The sequence below is a fragment of the Meriones unguiculatus genome, chromosome 9, assembly GCF_030254825.1.
Source record: "Meriones unguiculatus strain TT.TT164.6M chromosome 9, Bangor_MerUng_6.1, whole genome shotgun sequence".
Taxonomy (NCBI): domain Eukaryota; kingdom Metazoa; phylum Chordata; class Mammalia; order Rodentia; family Muridae; genus Meriones; species Meriones unguiculatus.
In genome coordinates, this window is record NC_083357.1 from 95,604,352 (window position 1) to 95,623,318 (window position 18,967).

General features: G+C 39.7%; 1 protein-coding gene across 2 annotated transcripts in view; it reads left to right on the forward strand.

Moving 5' to 3' along the window:
* Positions 1-18,967, forward strand: part of Pibf1 (progesterone immunomodulatory binding factor 1) — a 173,980-nt gene that overhangs the window by 33,099 nt on the left and 121,914 nt on the right. For both annotated transcript variants that reach the window (XM_021650185.2, XM_021650184.2), the window contains exons 7-9: positions 9,488-9,596; positions 10,010-10,191; positions 13,277-13,402. In XM_021650185.2, coding sequence (XP_021505860.1) covers positions 9,488-9,596; positions 10,010-10,191; positions 13,277-13,402 — 417 coding nt within the window. The remainder of the gene's footprint in view (positions 1-9,487; positions 9,597-10,009; positions 10,192-13,276; positions 13,403-18,967) is intronic.

The window sequence follows — 18,967 nt, forward strand, 5'->3', positions numbered from 1 at the left end:
GCAAGGGGAATCCAAGATGGCTGTGCCAAGAGGACACTGTGTCTGACGTGAAGAATTGCAGTGACTACATAGTGACCAGCAGATCAAACTCGGGGCCCTAAAACACCAGTGATTGTGTTTTCCAGGTGAAAGGAAACCCCATGATTTGGGAAGCAATAAGGTCCGTTCTCACATCACCCAGCTAAATCCTTGAAGAGTTCCTAGGTCCCAGCAGGCGCTCCATCACGAGCTCAGAGCCACATGCCTTGTGCTCTGATCACCATCCCAGACTGAACTGTGGGCTCCAGAACACAAGAGATTGGGTTTTCCAGTCAAAAGAAAACCCCGCGGTGAAGTAAGCAATCAGGACCTCAAGTTATCTAGACAGTCCCTGTCAAAGGTCCCAGGCTCCTACAGGGGCTAAGCCTCCAGCCTAGAGACCTGCCTGCATGCCCAACTCACCATCCCAGACAGAACTGTGGGTCCCAGGGCACTAGAAACTGGGTTTCCCTGACTGGAGGAAACCCCACAGTGACAGAAACAGCAGGTCTGACCTCATGGCCCTCAGCCTAACCCTTGTCCCACCCCACCCTTAAAAGTTCTCTGGAAAAGTTCCCATGTTCCAGCAGGCACCCAGTCACCAGCACAGAGCCACTCACCCACACCTGCATGCTCTACTCACCACCCCAGACTGAACTGTGGACCCCAAAACACCACAGACTCCCTATTGGTGGGGAAATATCAGGACCTACTTCAGGACACCCAGCTAATCCCAGGAAATATTCCTGGGCTCCTGGCAGTTCCAGGCTCTAACCTCCTTCCACATGCCTGAGTGCTGGACTCACCTGCCACTGATTACCACTTGGGTACTGGGGCACAAAGCTCCATCCTCAGACCCACAGAAGCCTGGGATCCATGGGATCATTCCCTAGACATTGCTCCAAGGTGCAACCTGTCTCCGTAGCTAAACTGACCAAACCACAGGTCTCCCTGATTCTTCAAGAGGGCTGTGCCCAGCAAAGACAGTGTAAGAGCAGCAGCAGCAGCAGTTCACTAAATTCAGAGCAAGAAACCCAGTGGCAGGGTAGCTGTCTTCAGGACTTCTGCTGGTGAGAGGAGAGCCCCTTTGACTACCAACGACCACAATTACCACTCCGTTCCATACACCTGAGGTGAGCTGTGGCAATTCCTGAGAATTGAGAAGCACAGGTCATTTGGTGACCATACCCGAAAGACTAAGGAGGCCTCCTTCAATAACAACCATCTTCCTGTCAAGGGGATTATCCCCACCCCAGGATTCCAGTAGGCAACAGAAACTAACAGCCTACACCTGAGACAGCCAGATGGGTAGAGACCAGCATAAAAGCTCAACCAACAAAAGCCAAACCAATACAGCATCTCCAGAACCCAGTTGTCCAGGGGCAAGTAGACCTGCACACCCTATCATATGTGAAATTCAAGAAGATGACCTACAACTATGCTTATGAACAGGATTTTGGAGGAAACAAAAAAAAAATGTGTAAAGAAATAGAGGAAGATAAAGTCACACAGTATGGCCATCCGTAAAGAAATACAGGAAGATGCAATCAAACAGTTTGTGTTCTGTAGAGAGGAAATAATTAAATTACTGAAAGAAATAGAAGAAACAGGAATGTTCAAACAAACAGGTAAAGGAATTGAAGGAAAAACACAGTCAGAGAGGTGAAGGAAATGGACAAAATGGTTCAAGATCTGAAGATAGAATTGGAAAAATTAAAGAAAACAATAACGGAGGAAATCATGGAGAGGAAGTACTTTGGGAAGAAAACAGGAACTGTAGAGATAAGCAAAACCAACAGTCTACAAGAGATGGAAGAAAGAATCTCAGGTGTAGAAGATACAATGGAAGAAATCGATGTATCCATCAAAGGAAATGTTAAATCCAAAAAATTCCTGACACAAAGCATCTAAGAAATCCAAGACAACATGAAAAGACAAGACCTAAGAATAATAGGAATAGAGGAAAGAGAAGATTTCCGTCTCCAAGGCCCAAAAAATATTTTCAACAAAATCATAGTAGAATATTTCCCCAATTTAAAGAAGAGGCCTATAAGCATACAAGAGGCCTACAGACACCTAATATATTAGACCACAAAAGAAAATCCTCCCACCACATACTAATCAAAACAGTAAGTATACAGAACAAAGAAAAAATACTAAAAGCTGCAAGAGGAAAAGGCCAAGTAACATATCATGGCAAACCCATTAGAATCACACCTGACTTCTCAACAGAGACTATGGAAGCCAGAAGGGCCTAGACGGATATCATGCAGACCCTGAGAGAACACAGATGTCAGCCCCGGCTACTATACCCAGCAAAACTCTCACTCATCACAGATGGAAAAAACAAGATATTTAACAACAAAAACAAATTTAAACAATACCTAATCACAAATCCAGTGTAATAGAGATACTAGAAGGAAAAATACAACCCAAAAAAGCTAACTACATTCAGGAAAACACAGGAAATAAATAACCTCACTACAGCAAAACTAAAAGTAGCCAAGCACACAAATACATTACCACAACCAACATCAAAGGATCTAACAGTCACTGGTCATTAATCTCTCTCAACATCATTGGACTCAACTCTCCTATAAAAAGACACACAGAGACTAACAAAATGGATGTGTAAACAAGACCCAGCAAGAAACATATCTAAGTCACAAAGATAGACATTACCTGATAGTAAAGGGCTGGAAGATGGTTTTCTAAGCAAATGGACCCAAAAAGCAAGCAGGAATAGCCATTCAAATATCTAATAAAATAGACTTTATAGCAAAATTAATCAAAAGAGATGGGGAAGGTTATTTCATGGTCATCAAAGGAAAATTCCACCATGAAGACATCACAACTTTGAACATCTATGCCCCAAATACAGGGCACCCATTTTTAAAAGAAACATTAATAAAATTTAAACCACACATAGATCCCCAACACCCTACTCTCAACAAAGGTCAATAAAACAGAAATTAAACAAAGAAACAATGACTCTAACAAAGGTCATGAATCAAATGGACCTAACAGACATCTACAGAACCTTTCACCCAAACACAAAAGAATTTACCTTCTTCTCAGCACCTCATGGAACCTTCTTCAAAATAGATCATATAGTTAGTTGGTTACAAAGCAAGCCTCAATTCAAGAAGATTGAATTAGTCCCTTGTATCTTATCTGACCACCATGGACTATAGCTGGTCCTCAACATCAACAAAAATAGCAAAGAGCTGACATGGAAACTGAGCAACTGGCTACTCAGTGGCAGCTGGGTCAGGGAAGAAATAAAGAAAGAAATTAAAGACTTCCTAGAATTCAATGAAAATGAAGGCACAACGTACCCAAACTTATGGGACACAACGAAAGCAGTGCTGAGTGGAAAGTTCATAGCACTAAATGCCTTCGAGAAGAAATGTGCAACATCTCATTTAAGCAACCTAATGGCTCAATTGAAAGCCCTAGAAAAGAAAAAGGCAGACATACCCAAAAGGAGTAGATGGCTGGAAATAATCAAACTCAGGGCTGAAATCAATCAATTAGAAACAAATAAAACAATTCAAAGAATCAATGAAACCAAGAGCTCGTCCTTTGAGAAAATCAACAAGATAGACAAACCCTTAGCCAAAGTAACTAAAAGGCAAAGAGACACTATTCAAATCAACAAAATCAGAAATGAAAAGGGAGATATAACAGATACTGAGGAAATCCAAACTATCAATAGGTCTTACTTAAAAAGCCTATATGCCACAAAATTTGAAAATCTAAATGAAATGGACAATTTTCGTGATCAATTCTGCTTACCAAAGCTGAATCAAGACCAGGTAAATCAATTAAATAGTCCTATATCCCCTAAAGAAATAGAAGCTGTCATCAAACGAGCTATTTTTGGATGATGATGTCATCATCCAAAAAAAGGCCAGAGCCAGATGGTTTCAGCACAGAATTCAACCAAACCTTCAAAGAAGAGCTAACTCTTCAAACTGTTCTACAAAATAGAAACAGAAGGAACACTACCAAACTCATTCTATGAAGCCACAGTCACCTTGATACCTAAACCTCACAAAGACCGAACAAGAAAGAGAATTTCAGGCCAACCTCCCTTATGAACATTTATGCAAAAATATTCAACAAAATACTTATGAACCACAAGAACACATCAAAGATATCAACCACTATGACCAAGTATGCAGGGGTGGTTCAATATACGGAAATCCATCAATGTAATCCACCGTATTAACAAACTGAATTTGTTAAAATTTTAAACCTGGGATTAAAAACCATCCCAGGTATGCAGGGGTGGTTCAATATATGGAATTCCATCAATGTGATCCACTGTATTAACAAACTGAAGGATTAAAAAAAAAAAAAAACACTTGATAATATCTTTAGATCCTGAAAAAGCATTTCATAAAATCCAACATTCGTTTATGTTTAAAGTTCTGGAGAGATCAGGGACACAAGGCAGCTACCTAAACATAGTAAAGTCAATATACAGCGAGCCTATAGCCAATATCAAACTAAATGGAGAGAAACTTAAATTAGTCCCACTAAAATCTGGGACAAGGCAAGGCTGTCCACTCTCTCCTTATCTCTTCAACACAGTTCTTGAAGTCCTTGCTAGAGCAATAAGACAATTAAAGGAGATCAAGAGTATTCAGTTCGGGAAGGTAGAAGTCAAAGTATCACTATTTGCAGATGATATGATAGTATATATAAGTGACCGCAAAAATTCAACTATGGAACTCCTACAGCTGATAAACACCTTTAGCAAAGTGGCTGGATACAAAATTAACTTAAAAAAAAAAAACAACAACAACAACAATCAGTAGCCCTCCTATATACAAAAGACATAGGAGCTGAGAAAGAAATTAGGGAAACAACACCCTTTACAGTAGCCACAAAGGACATAAAGTACCTTGTTATAACTAACCAAGCAAGTCAAAGACTTGTATGAAAAAAAATTCAAGTCTCTGAAGAAAGAATTAGAAGAAGATATCAGAAGATGGAAAGATCTCCCATGCACATGGCTTGGCAGGATTCACATAGTAAAAATGGCCATCTTACCAAAAGCAATCTACAGATTTAATGTGTTTCCCATCAAATTACCAACACAGTGCTTTACAGACCTTAAAAGAAAAATTCTCAACTTCATGTGGAATAACAAGAAACCCAGAATTGCTAAAACAATCCTCTACAATAAAAGATCTTCTGGAGGTATCTCCATCCCTGATCTTAAGCTGTACTATAGAGCAACAGTAATAAAAACTGCATGGTACTGGCATAGAAACAGAATGGTGGATCAATGGAACTGAATAGAAGACCCAGAAATAAACCCACACCCTTATGGACACCTGATTTTTGACAAAGATGCCAAAACCATACAATGGAAAAAAGATAGCATCTTCAATAAATGGTGCTGGTCTAACTGGATGTCTACATGTAGAAAAATGCAAATAGATCCATACTTCTCACCCTGCACAAAACTAAAGTCCAAGTGGATCAAAAACCTCAACATAAACCAGACACATTAAATCAGTTAGAAGAAAAAGTGGGGAAGAGCCTTGAACTCAGTGGCACAGGAGACAACTTCCTGAACAGAACACCAACAGCACAGGCTCTAAGAGCAACAATCAATAAATAGGATCTCATGAAACTGAAAAGCTTCTGTAAAGCAAAGGACACTGTTGTCAGTATAAAACAACAACCTACAGACGGGGAAAAGATCTTCACCAACCCTGTATCTGACAGAAGGCTAATATATAAAGAACTCAAGAAGTTAAACAGCAACAAATTAAGTAACCCAATTTAAAAAATGGGGTACAGAGCTCAACAGAGAATTCTCAAAAGAGGAATATTGAATGGCAGAGAAACACTTAAAGAAATGTTCAACATCCCTAGTTGTCAGGGAAATGTAAATCAAAACGACCCTGAGATTTCACCTTACACCAATCAGAATGGCTAAGATCAAAAATTCAAGTGACAGTACATGCTGGAGAGGATGTGGAGAAAGGGGAACCCTCCTCCACTGCTGGTGGGAATATAAACTTGTACAACCACTTGGAAATCAATCTGGCGTTTTCTCAGACAATTAGGAATCATCCTCAAGATCCAGCTATAGCTCTCCTAGGCATATAACAAGGACATTTGCTCAACCATGTTTGAAGCAGCTTGATTCGTTATGGCCAGAATCTGGAAACAATCCAGATGTCCTTCAACTGAGTGATGGATACAGAAATTGTGGAATATTTACACAAAGGAATACTACTCAGCAATTAAAAACAAGGAAATCATGAAATTTGCAGGCAAATGGTGGGAATTAGAAAAGATCATCCTGAGTAAGGGATCCCAGAAGCAGAAAGAAACACATGATATTTACTCACTCATAAGCGGATATTAGACATATAATATAGGATAATCGTATGAAAATCTATACACCTAAAGAAGCTAAGCAGGAAGAAGGACCCTGGGTAAGATGTTCAATCCTCATTCAGAAAGGGAAATGGGATGGACATCGGAAGAGGGCAAAAGCAAGGAACAAGACAGGAGACTACCACAGGCCTCTGATAGACTCCACCCAGCAGGGTATTAAAGCAGGTGCTGAGACTCATAGCCAAACTTTGGGCAGAGTGCAAGGAATATTATGAAAGAGGGGGGAGATAGAAAGACCTAGAGGAGCATGAGCTCCACAAGGAGAGCAACAGAACCGAAATATCTGGAACTAGTGGACTTTTCTGAGACTGATACTCCAACCAAGGACCATTCATGGAGACAACCTAGAACCCCTACACAGATGTAGCCCTTGGCAGCTCAGTGTCCTAGTGGGTGCCCTAGTAATGGGAACAGGGACTGTCTCTGACATGAACTCAGTGGCTGGCTCTTTGACACCTCTCCCTCTCCCCTGAGGGGGTAGCATCCTTACCAGGCCACAGAGGAAGACAGTGCAGCCAGTCCTGGTGAGACCTGATAGGCTAGTGTCAGATGAAAGGTGGGAAGGACCTCCCCTATCACTGGACTGGGTAAGGGGCATGGGAGGAGAATAGGGAGGGAGGACTGGATTGGGAGAGGATTAGGGAGAGGGCTACAGCTGGGATATAAAGTGAATAAATAAAAAAGAAGTGTTAAAACCTATATTGCTTACAAAATCTTAAAAAAGATTTTGGAAATACATTGACACTTCTATTCCCACTATGGCTGGTATGTAGTATGTACTAGTATTTATCATTTTGTAATAATGGTATGTAGGGTAATAATTTGATCTTGAAATCTATGAGAGCTATACTCGGTACTCTTGGATAAAGCTGAATTTCAAAAACATTTTAATTTTAACTTAAATTTTATTAGCATATATTAATAATATATGTGTTTCATTATGGCATTTTCATGCATATATATATATATTTTGATCATATTCACCCCTTAACACCCTCTGTTGTCCCACTCCCACTCCCACTGCTCTTTCGTTCCTTCAACTAATCCCAAAGTAGCATTTTAGAATGAAGTCGTTTGTGGCGGTTAGATGATACTTACAGTGACATTTTGATGCCCTAAAAATCATCGGAATAATCCAGAGCTCCCTGACTCATTCATAGGCAATTGAAAGAAGATGAGTCACAGCCGATAATTATCAAGGTTTTGTTGATAATAATGGGTGTTCATTGTATTGTCTATTTTTATGTTATTTTTATAATAAAAAACTAGAAAGAAAAATACAACCTCGATTATAACGTATAAGCAACTCTATCTGATAAAAGTAGGATAGTAAAAAAAAGGAGAGGATGATTCCAGCTGAACCTTTTGGTTTATTTGTAAGGTTTTTTAAAATGTGGATAAGCCTTATACAGTGGCGACAGGTCATCCCAGAGTTCGGGAGGCAGAGGTAGGATGATGGTGAGTCCACAGCATAGGCTATGGCAAAAATACTGATTCAGAAAACCAAGCTGGGGCCTATAGGTAGCTCATTGGTAACCACGGGGTTAGTCACCAGCATTGCAAAGAATTAAAGAAAAAGGACAAGTCGTGAAAATGGAAGATAACCTGGGGAGATGCTCCTTGATAAATTCTCACAAGGTGTAAAATTAATCCGTATGCAGATACTATGTCATTTCTAGAAATCAAAAGTTTCTGAGTAACAGAATTATTTCTACATAAGATTCTACATGGCAATTAAAACTGTCTACTTACATTGAGTCACTTTTGTCCCAATAGCTCTACCACTTGTGGCATAATATAATGTTCCCAGCTTTACTTTGTAACTTAATTGCCTTGAGCCTCTCTCTAACAAGTTCTAATTTCTAGTAACAGAAAGTGCTATTTCAAAATTAATATTTGCACTGCGATCATTGCTCCATCAGCATTGATTCGTGGCAAGGACCAGAGAGAGGGAAGATGGAAGAGCATCACACACTGGATGAAATGATCCAGTTAATGCCACAATAGTCAACTGAAGAACTTCTAACCAATTCAATGTTTTCATTTATAACCTGAGTATAAAAATAAATACTGACAACTATAGTTATAACCCATTAAGAGAATAAGAATCTATGAGGTGATGCTAACGCTAAATGGGGGAAGATCTGAATAGTATCATTTCAGTTAATAATTGTATGTGTATGTCAGAATGGCTGCTTTGTAGCCTCATGATAATATTTGATTCAGAATCGTCAGTGGAGTCTGTAGCTTCAGGAAAAAAAAATGTGTTAAGGAATAGGATGCTTATGTCCTGTAAATGGCACATTGAAAAGCTGGTGAAGAGAAAGCAGTTCTCCTGTGCCAGTCCACAGTCAGTGAAGTAAAGTTCCAAGGCCAAGTTCTAACTAGCGAGGAGGAGTTCAGAACAAAAACATTTCTCTGCTTACCTTCTCTGTTTCAGTGTTATGGGAGAAGACTAGTCAGAAAGGAGAAATTTTGAATGTTCGGGTTAGTCATAAACAATGTGTAAATGAAACAGTACCCTGAATGTCCAGATGCCTGTGTATTGCTGTGCAATACCAGTTATAAGTTAAGACAAATTTTTGACCCTAATAAAGCCTGAATCTATGTTTCAGGTTTTGTTGTTTTTTTGTTTGTTTGTTTGTTTAATTTCTTTCAACTGTTTAACATCTTTGACTTTAAGATAAGATTGATGCCCTGTGAGATGGCTCATGCTTGTAATTACAGCATGGGAAAACCAAGACAGCAGGATTGCTATGGGTTCCTGACTAGTGTAACTAAGTAAGATCATGTCTGAAACAGGTAACAACAAAAACTGAAAGATAGTGAGGGGAAATGAAATCGTACCTCAGAAAGTATTGTGTAATTTATGTTTTAACACAAATGTTCACAGTTACTTACTGAACAAGGTCTTGAACCTTCTAAATTTTGAAAAGCAGGTTCACAAAAGCCCCATTGCCCTGGCCAGCTTCCTGCCATTCAACCTCTGCAGTTGTGGAAGTGTTGTTTGTTTTTACATGTGTATTTGATTTTATTTCCACAGTGAACGTGACGCTCTTGAACAGGAGGTACGAGAGGTTAGAAGAAAGCATGAAATACTTGAAGCCTCTCACATCACTCAGGCTAAAGAAAGAAATGAGTTATCAAAAGAGGTAAGCTCCCAAGTCAACCCGCTCGTGTGTTGTTACATATTGCTGGACAGACAGCCCAGGATAAAATTATGGGAGAAATCTTGTTTTTCTTCCTTTTTATGTAATTACCAGAAAGAAACTCAGAGAGACACAGAGAGAGGGAGAGAGAGAGAGAGACGTAGGCATTTTCGCATTAACGATTGCCAAGACTAAGAATTACCACTTTTCAAATGGAAATTTTCTAGCTGGGCTGTAGTGTTGCCCACCTTCCCTCCCAGCACTAGGGACAGCCTGGGCTACATAGAGGAACCCTGTCTGTGAATGCCCATGGATGTCCATAAAAGGGAACATTTCTGTATGGCGCACACAGGGAGAGCAGGTAAGAGTCACCTCGAGGAGTCCCAGCTCACCGGTATGTCCCTGAGTCTCCATAGGTGGCCACCCTGCAGCAGACGGTCACGCTCCTGCAGAAGGATAAAGAGTACCTCAATCGCCAGAACATGGAGCTCAGTGTGCGCTGTGCCCACGAAGAAGATCGCCTGGAAAGGCTGCAGGCTCAGCTAGAAGAGACCAAAAGGGCTAGAGAAGACATGTATGAAAAATACGTCTCATCCAGGCAAGGCTGACGTTGCTTTCCATGTACTAGATGCGAATGAGCACTTTTGGGTGGGTGGGAACATGAGTGGTTTAAGGTCTGTTCCGAGATGATCCTTTTCATTTTGTTTTCTTTCCAAGTTTTTGTTTTGTTTTGTTTTTAGTAGTTTTTCAGAGATACTGTGGTTTTCTAGTAACAACAAAGGCCTGGTTTTCTTCTTTCGTTAAAAAGTTTATTAGCATATATTTCATATAAAAATTGGGGGCAATATAGTGTTTTCCTGTGTCCACCACGCACTGTTTTCATCCTCTCCACTTCCCATTACTCCTTTGTCTCTCCTCCAACAGCCCCACTTTCACTTTGACCCCTTATATACCTGTATATACCTATCTGCTTAACATAGATTCTACATGTATAAGAAAACATAAAAGAAATATTTTTGCATCTGGCTCTTTTCACATAACATGATGATCTCCAATTTTATATAGTTTACTGCAAATGGTATAATTTCATTTTCTTGTGTTTTTTGTTTTGTTCTTTTGCTGTACTTACTTATGTGTATTCCTCTATGTCTGCACAATGGAAGACTGCATCATGATCCCATTATAGATGGTTCTGAGGCCCCGTGTCATTGCTGGGAATTAGGACCTCTAGAAGAGCAGCCAGTGCTCTTGGTCCCTGAGCCATCTCTCCACTCTCGTTCTCTTGTTTTGATGAATAAATATCTGTACATATCTATACAAATATACCACACTTTCTCTTATTATTGCGTTACGGTATATGGGGTGGGTGTCATGCTCTTGTCACGGGCATGTCTGGAGGTCTGAGGACAATGTTCAGGAGCTGGTTCTCGTCTCCCTTGGGATCTGAGGATGTACATTGTCAAGCCTGCACAGCATGCACTTTAACCGCCAAGTTGTTTTGTTGACCTATCTCATTTTCTTAGTTCACTCACCTGCTGATAAAGGCTAAGTTGGTATCTTGGTCACTGCTAGTAATGCAGCTATCTATATAGTACGCTCTCTTAGAATCCAGAGCGGAATAGCTTGATCTTAGGTGGGTTTTTTTTTCAGTTTGTTGATTTCCGAAGTGGCTGTGGTAATTTACACTCCCACACCTGTGTAAGTGTGCCTTGTCCACCCTACTCGCCGCCTCCCCCCCAATTCAGGCTAGTATTTTTGTCTGTTTTTCATGAAAGCTCTTCAGGCTAGAAACAGGTAGAAACTTGGTACAGCTTTAATTTACATTTTTCTGATGACCAGGGAGGCTGAGTATCTTTTGCATAATATTGGCCACTGAAAGCTGTTAAATTATTGGTTGGAACTTTGTTTAGTTCATATAGTTTTTTAAAACATATTCTAGATGTCACTTCCCTGTCAGTTGCATACCTGACAGAGCTTGTGTCCCACCTTGTGGACTCTTTGCACAGTTAATTGCTCTGTAGAAGCTTTTTTATTTTTTTTTGTTTGTCAGTTCTTTTTATTTCCTGGGATATTGGAGCTGTTTTCAGAAAAATCGTGGCCTACATCAATATTTTTGAAGTGTTTTCCCATATTTTCCTGTAGTAGTTTCAAAGTTCTATGCCTTACATACAAATCGTTACCCATCTACAGTTGATTTCTGAGCCATTACATAAAAGCCTGCATATGAATATCCCGTTTTCCAGAACTATTTGTTGAAAAGACAAGTCTATTTCTTTTAGGTAGGGTAGGTGTGATTTATTGGTTTTTGTTTGTTTGGTTGGTTGCTTGCTTGGTTGTTTGTTTTATTTTTTTAGCTTATTTGTTATTGTGTGTATGTACAGTGTTATTGGGCTTGGCGTCCTCATGTAGAAACCAGAGGACGACTTTGAGGAGTCAGTAGTCTCGCTTCCATCATGAGTTCTAGGGATCAAACTGAGGCAGTTGCCTTGTGCAGTAAGCACTAAAGCACCTTCCCGGCTGCCTCACGTTGACAGCCCATAACTCACTTCTTATATATTAAACAATATCCTGTTGCTGTTGTTCAGTGGTTGAGTACTTCTTCATATACACAAAGCTCTGAGTTTAGAACTTCAAAGAAATGAGTCCCATGACCCTGTGACTATGATTTCTTATTAGTAGTTTCTGAAAGTCCATACATAGCTATAGGAACACCAGTTTGAAGGAAATCTAAGTATACCTAGTATTTTTCTGCCCTTGAAGCAGGAAAGAATGAGAAGAGACTTGTTGCATGGTTTTCCAATCAAGGTCGTAGACTCAGACTGCCTGCATTTCAACTCTTACCTTCTCTCTTCTAAATATGTATGTGTAATATCCGTAAGCTGTTTATATTTATCGCATTTTTTCAGTCAAAAACTGAAAAAGCTAAAATGTGCTGAAGAGATGGATGGCTCAGCAGCTGAGAGTGCTGGCTGTTCTTCCAGGGAACCCTGATTCACTTCCCAGCACCCACCTTGTGCCTCACAGGTAGAGCTGTCGTCCTCTGCAAGGCCACTCTCAGGGACTCTACTACCATCTTCTGGCCGTTATGGGGAATGCATGCACAGGGTACACATGCAAGCATCCGTAAACATAAAAGAAAAATAGAGGAAAAACTTTCCGTTAAAATTTTGCCTTTAACAGCTCAACGTTTCTGACTTTTCCTAGCCTGTTTATTTCTATTGGTATGTGCTGTGCTCACTACAAATGCTCTGTGTAATACTTTGACTTTACTTTAAAAAAAAAATCATTGTGTGGCTATTTGCTGTGCTGAGAAGAAAATACTTTATAAAGGCAAAGCAGAGTTGGTATTACATTTTTATTCTCTGTGTCTCAACATGCAACATCTTTGTACATCAGTCTTCAGGCACAGCCCTGTGCATTTAAAATGACACTTAAGATGAGCATCTGATATAAACTACTACCACCTATCAGTAACAAATGGAGCCCATGGAACAGTAGTGAGGTGTCTTAACAGCCTGGAGCTAGTTTGGAACAGTGTTTTTAGGAATTCTAAAACAGCTAAGTTTTCTAAACATACTGTGAAAGCATACTTGGTACAAGACATTGAAATCTTACCTGGAGAACAATAACCTTTTTATTTTTTTCATGAACGAACACCATGACAATTCCTTTTGTCTTTGCAGAGATCATTATAAAACAGAATATGAAAATAAACTACATGATGAACTAGAACAAATCAAATTGAAAACGAATCTAGAAATTGATCAGCTTCGAAGTGCCTCTAGGGAAATGTATGAACGAGAAAACAGGTAAAAAGAGAGAGAGATTGAGCAAATTTATATGATATTTTCCATTGTTTGGAGATTATAAGATTTTACTGAAATTAAATGCCATTTCTGAGATGTCTTTCTTTCTTGATTTCCTTCAAGACAGGGTTTTTCTGTGTAACAGCCCTGGCTGTCCTGGAACTCACTTTGTAAACCAGGCTGACCTTGAACTCACAGAGATCCGCCTGCCTCTTCCTCTGAGTGCTGAAGTGTCTTTCTTAATAGTTGTAAATAGAAATATAAATGGGAATGTTAAAATTCTAAATTCTTTCTAAATGAGGATTGATCATCTTACCCCATGTCTAGCTCTCTTGATTATCTTTTTTAGGTGTATAGATTTCATTATGTTTATCATATCTTATAGGTCTATAAGTGAGTATATCCCGTGTTTGTCTTTCTCCTTCTGGGATATTTCACTCAGAATGATCTTTTCTAGATCCCACCATTTGCCTGCAAATTTCATGATTTCCTCCTTTTTGATTGCTGAGTAGTATTCCATTGTATAAAAATACCACAATTTCTGTACCCATTCCACCGTTGATGGACATCTGGGTTGTTTCCAGGTTCTGGCTATTACAAATAGAGCTGCTATAAACATGGTTGAGCAAGTGTGGGATGTGCATTGAATGTATGACAGGAGTCTACTGAGCGCATCTGAAAGACTCTAACTAGCAGTGTTTTCAAAGCAAAGACTCATGACTAAACCTTTGGCAGAGTACAGGGAATCATAAGAAAGAAGGGGAGTTAGTCTGATGGGGAGAGGATAGGAGCTCCACAAGGACCAAATATATCTGGGCACAGGGTCTTTTCTGAGACTGACATTCAACCCAGGACCATGTATGGATATAACCTAGAACCTCCACTCAGATGTAGCCTGTGGTAGCTCAGTAACCAATTGGTTTCCCAAAGTGAGGGGAACAGGGACTATTTCTAACAGGAACTCAATGACTGGCTCTTTGGTCTTCCCACCCCCGAAGGAGCAGTCCTGTTAGGCCACAGAGGAGGGCTTTGCAGCCAGTCCTGAAGATACCTGATAAAACAGGATCAGATGAATGGGGAGGAGGTCCCCCCTATCAGTGGACTTGGAAAGGGGCACGGTGGAGATGAGGGAGGGAGGGAGGGACTGGGAGGGAATGAGGGATCGGGACACGGCTGGGATACAAAGTTAATAAAATGTAACTGATAAAAAATAATAATAATAAAAAAAATTCTGAATTCTTTAATAGCTAATTACAACAGGGTTTATCAGACTTTAGGTCTTTTTTCTCTGACAATGTGTCTGTCTATTTCCTGTTGCCTCAGTTCAAGTTGAAAACTAGAACAAGAGAAAAATTAGAGGGTACTAAGACAGTAATAGTCCTACCAAGCATTTCTTTTGGATATTTGTAAAAACTAAAGTAATAATATGCAATATTGTGTATATTTTATTTAACCACTGGTCCTGAAAGATGCTATGTGAGATAACATTGAAGAACATTTTTATTCACATACTTACTTTTGAGTGGTTGTATGCTCGGTACCTCTGGTAACTGGGAGGATTAGGAGATTAAATAATCGCTATTTATTTCACTGGCAGTTGTTTTCACATGTTAACTGTGGAGTTACTGGGTTTTTGTTTTTTTTTTAAAGATTTCCTACCCTCTGTTCTCTCTTTTCCTCCCTCCTTCATTTCCTCTTTCCCTCCCTTGCCCCCTTTATCACCTGTCCCTCATGTCCTTACGCTTCAAGGGCAAACACTTCACCAACCGAAGTATCACTCAGCCCAGATCAGCACAATGTTTATGACTTGGACCCAGCAAGATCGTATGGGCTGAGGGGTAAGAGGAGACATGTCAGATTCCATGTGGAACAACGTGGTGGGTGGTGATCATAGTTGTTTAATAATAGAAACACACGGTGAATTTGGTTTCATTGGAATTATGTGTGGGCTCTTCAACTAGAGTAGTGAATTCAAGAGTCTCCCCTCTTCAAGAGAAAGGTCTGCGCATGAGAGAGAACTCTGGAGTAAATGATAGTTCTCTTTACAAATAAGTACTGTTTAGTTTTGTGATCCAGGTCTTTCTGTTATGCATTTTGTAGGCTTTTGTTTGCCTAACCTTAAAATTTATGGCATTATTTTCTAATACAATGCATGGTTTTGCCTAGACAATATCCGTTACTACATCTACTTTGCTATGTAATTATTGTGACAATTTCCTGGTTTTTCAGTTGCCCATCTTAAACAATAACAAAGAGAATCATTTAAAATACATCCTAGCATAGCATGAGTTTAAATGTATTAAATCCCTCTCTGAAATAGTATAGGTAGGTTGGCAAAGTTGTGTAGAAAAATAGGTAGCAGCCATTTCTCAGAGCAGGAAAGCAGAAAGCACCTTTGCTTATCTCCAGGGCTGTTCTGGACCCATATTCACAATAAAATGGATACTATCCGTTCCACCTTCATCTCTGTTGCTGCAACAAAGCATCCTCACAAAAGGCAACTTAGGGGAAAAAGGGTTTACTTTAGCTCCTAAGTCCATCGTGTTGAGAAGTCGGAGCAAGGACCATAAGCAACTCCTCACATCCACAGCGAAGAGCATAAGAGGATAAATGTGTGCACTCTCCGTCCTCTGCTTGCTTCCTTCAGGTCCCTAAATGGAGAAACAGTCCCTCCGCCCTCTGCTTGGTTTTCCTACATCAATTCCTGCAATCAAGATGGCACAAGTTGCCACACTGGACAACCTGATCTGGACAACATTTCATGGAGACTCTTCCCAAGTGATTCTAGGCTTTGCTGAGTCGACAATTAAAACTATCATTCCACCTAACCAGAAAATCGACGGCATTGGACCTGGGTGCTCCATTCAACCCCAGCATTTTAGATTGCCCTGTAGATAGTAACACTGTGTTGGACAGTTGCCACCAGATGGCACCAAACTGCAGCCCAATGCTGTGCCAGCACAGGGACACTTGTCCAAGCCAGTTGTACAAGCTCGCTTTTACTGTTTTTCATGTCACAGTAATATGCCCCTGTTTTTATGTGATAGAATCTTCATGATGGCGGATCTAAAATGTAGTTATAACTTCTGTCCCCTTCAGTCCTTCACAGGTTAAAAAAAAAAATAGTTCTTTTGAAATCTTACGACTTAGAATGGGTAAAGAATGGGTTTTACTATTCCCTACACAAAATTCACAAGATGTTTATATATTAGTTTTGTTTTTAGTCTACATGAATTAACCTGGCTTTCATGTTGGGTACATAATGTCACTTATATTTTATTAGTGTGCTATTACATTATGAGTTAAAATAGAATTGAGCATATTTACACTTGCATATTTGTAGTTACTTTACCTTTCCCTAATAAGCATTTTTAGAAGAGAGTAAGAAGCTGAGACAAGGGCTGGAAAGATAGCTCAAAGGTTAGGAGCACTGGTTGTTCTTCCAGAGGTCCTGAGTTCCAGTCCCAGCCACCACATGATGGCGCATATCCACCTATAATGGGATCTGATGCCCTCTTCTGGTGTGCAGGTGTATATGCAGACAACATTGTATACATAATAAATAAATCTAAAAAATAAAATATTCAAAAAAAAAAAAGAAGCTTAGAGAAATACCTTGGTAGCTGAGAGACAGAAAGGGAAACTCAGTTCAGTAGCAAGAATCATTATATAAATAACTTGTTTAGTAGCTCTATGTGAAGGGCTACAGTCTCTCCTAACATGTTTCAGAATGAGACATTTTTCCATACCTGCAATGCCAGTACTCAAGCGGTTGCCTAAGGCCTTTCTTAAAAAGAAAAAAGAAAAAACAATACTCCATGAGTGAGGGTGTATTGTAATAGACTTCGAGCAGAGAGACTAAATATAGTCTAAGTGTCTCCAGCACTTAGAGCTTGTTAGTGGAGTGAAGGAGCTACTTCATATCCCTGAGGTTAGCACCCTCTTCTATACCAATGAGCTAACAGTGACGCTTCAGAGAGTGGCGCATGAGCTCTAAAGTGGGTAGGACATGTGAAAAGTGCACGATAGTTGTAAAATATATAATATGGATATAAATTGTTATTTTTATACCTTTGCCTATGTGTAATTAAAATCATTTTACTTACATGATGATAATTTAGGTAAAACGATTATTACATAGAAGCTAATTGGTAACATAAAATTATTACATTAAATCCGCTATTATAAGATTTAGAGGGTCTGCACACAGTGGCTAACTTATTTGTCCCCTAAGCCCTTCTGAGGGATAATAAAGGGGAGATCAACTCAGGTGATTGAACTTTTCCAGAGCACAAGACTACCTTTAGTGTAAGATGTTATCATAAGCGCAGAAAAGACGCTGTTGTAATATGGGGCATGAATGTCTTAGAAGCATTCATTAGGCTCTTCCTACTGCACGGAATCTAGAAGTTCAGCACCCTCACAGATGTGTGAAAGGGAGTGCAGTACTACACCGGAGATGGAAAATGCTTTTAAGTGTAGCTATTAGTGCTATGTTGCTTTGGTAGTTTTATTTCCTTCCCATGTCAGTGCTATCTTGATCATAATGTACTGTATCCCAAAAGTGCTCAAGAAGCCTCAGTGACAAATGTGAAATTTCTATAAACTATTAGTGACATTAAGCAGCCTTAAATATTGAATATGGATTTACTTACAGGGATCTGTTGTATCTATTTAATCTGCCCCAGTAGATGAACTTGGAGCTAGATTACAGAGGTTCCAGTCTACATTTTAAAAGTGAATGTCCTCATTAGTGTTCCAGCTAGCAAAACTTTTTTTTGTTTTTTTTTTTTTTTGGTTTGTTTTTTTTTTTTCATTTTTTTAATAGTTATTTTTATTAATAACAGTTTATTCACTTTGTATCCCCCCATACCTCTCTCCCTCCTCCCCTCCCAATCCCACCCTCCCTCCTCCCCACCTGTGTCCCTCTCCCAGTCCACTGAAAAGGGAGGTCTCTTCCCCTTCCCTCTGACCCTAGTCTATCAGGTCTCATCAGGACTGGCTGCATTGTCTTCCTCTGTGGCCTGGTAAGTCTGCTCCCCCCTCAGGGGGAGGTGATCAAAGAGCAGGCCAATCATTTCATGTCAGAGACAGTCCCTGTCCCCATTACTGTGGAGGCCACTTGAATACTGAACTGCTATAGGCTACCTCTGTGCAGGGGTTCCAGGCCATCTCCATGAGTGGTCCTTGGCTGGAGTATCAGTTTCAGAAAAGACTCCTGTGCCCAGACTTTTAGGATCTGTCACTGTCCTTGTGGAGCTGCTGTCCTCTCCAGGTCTTACTATCTCCCAGTTCTTTCATACTAGCAAAACTCTTTTGTCTGTGTAATAATTTTACAGATAATTTGTGTAATTTTCTAATATTTAAGTACTTTTGTTTCTCTCCTTTTCTTTTTCTTTTTATTTTATTTTTCAGCTAGATTGCTCTGAAAGTAGGGGATTTGCAGGTAACATAGTGTATTGTGAGTTGTAGATGGGTTTATTTTTTTAACTTTTAAATTTGTTTTTATTTTGAAAATAAGATTCACCACAATTTTTTCTATTCTCATTGGTACATGTGTTTGGGGAG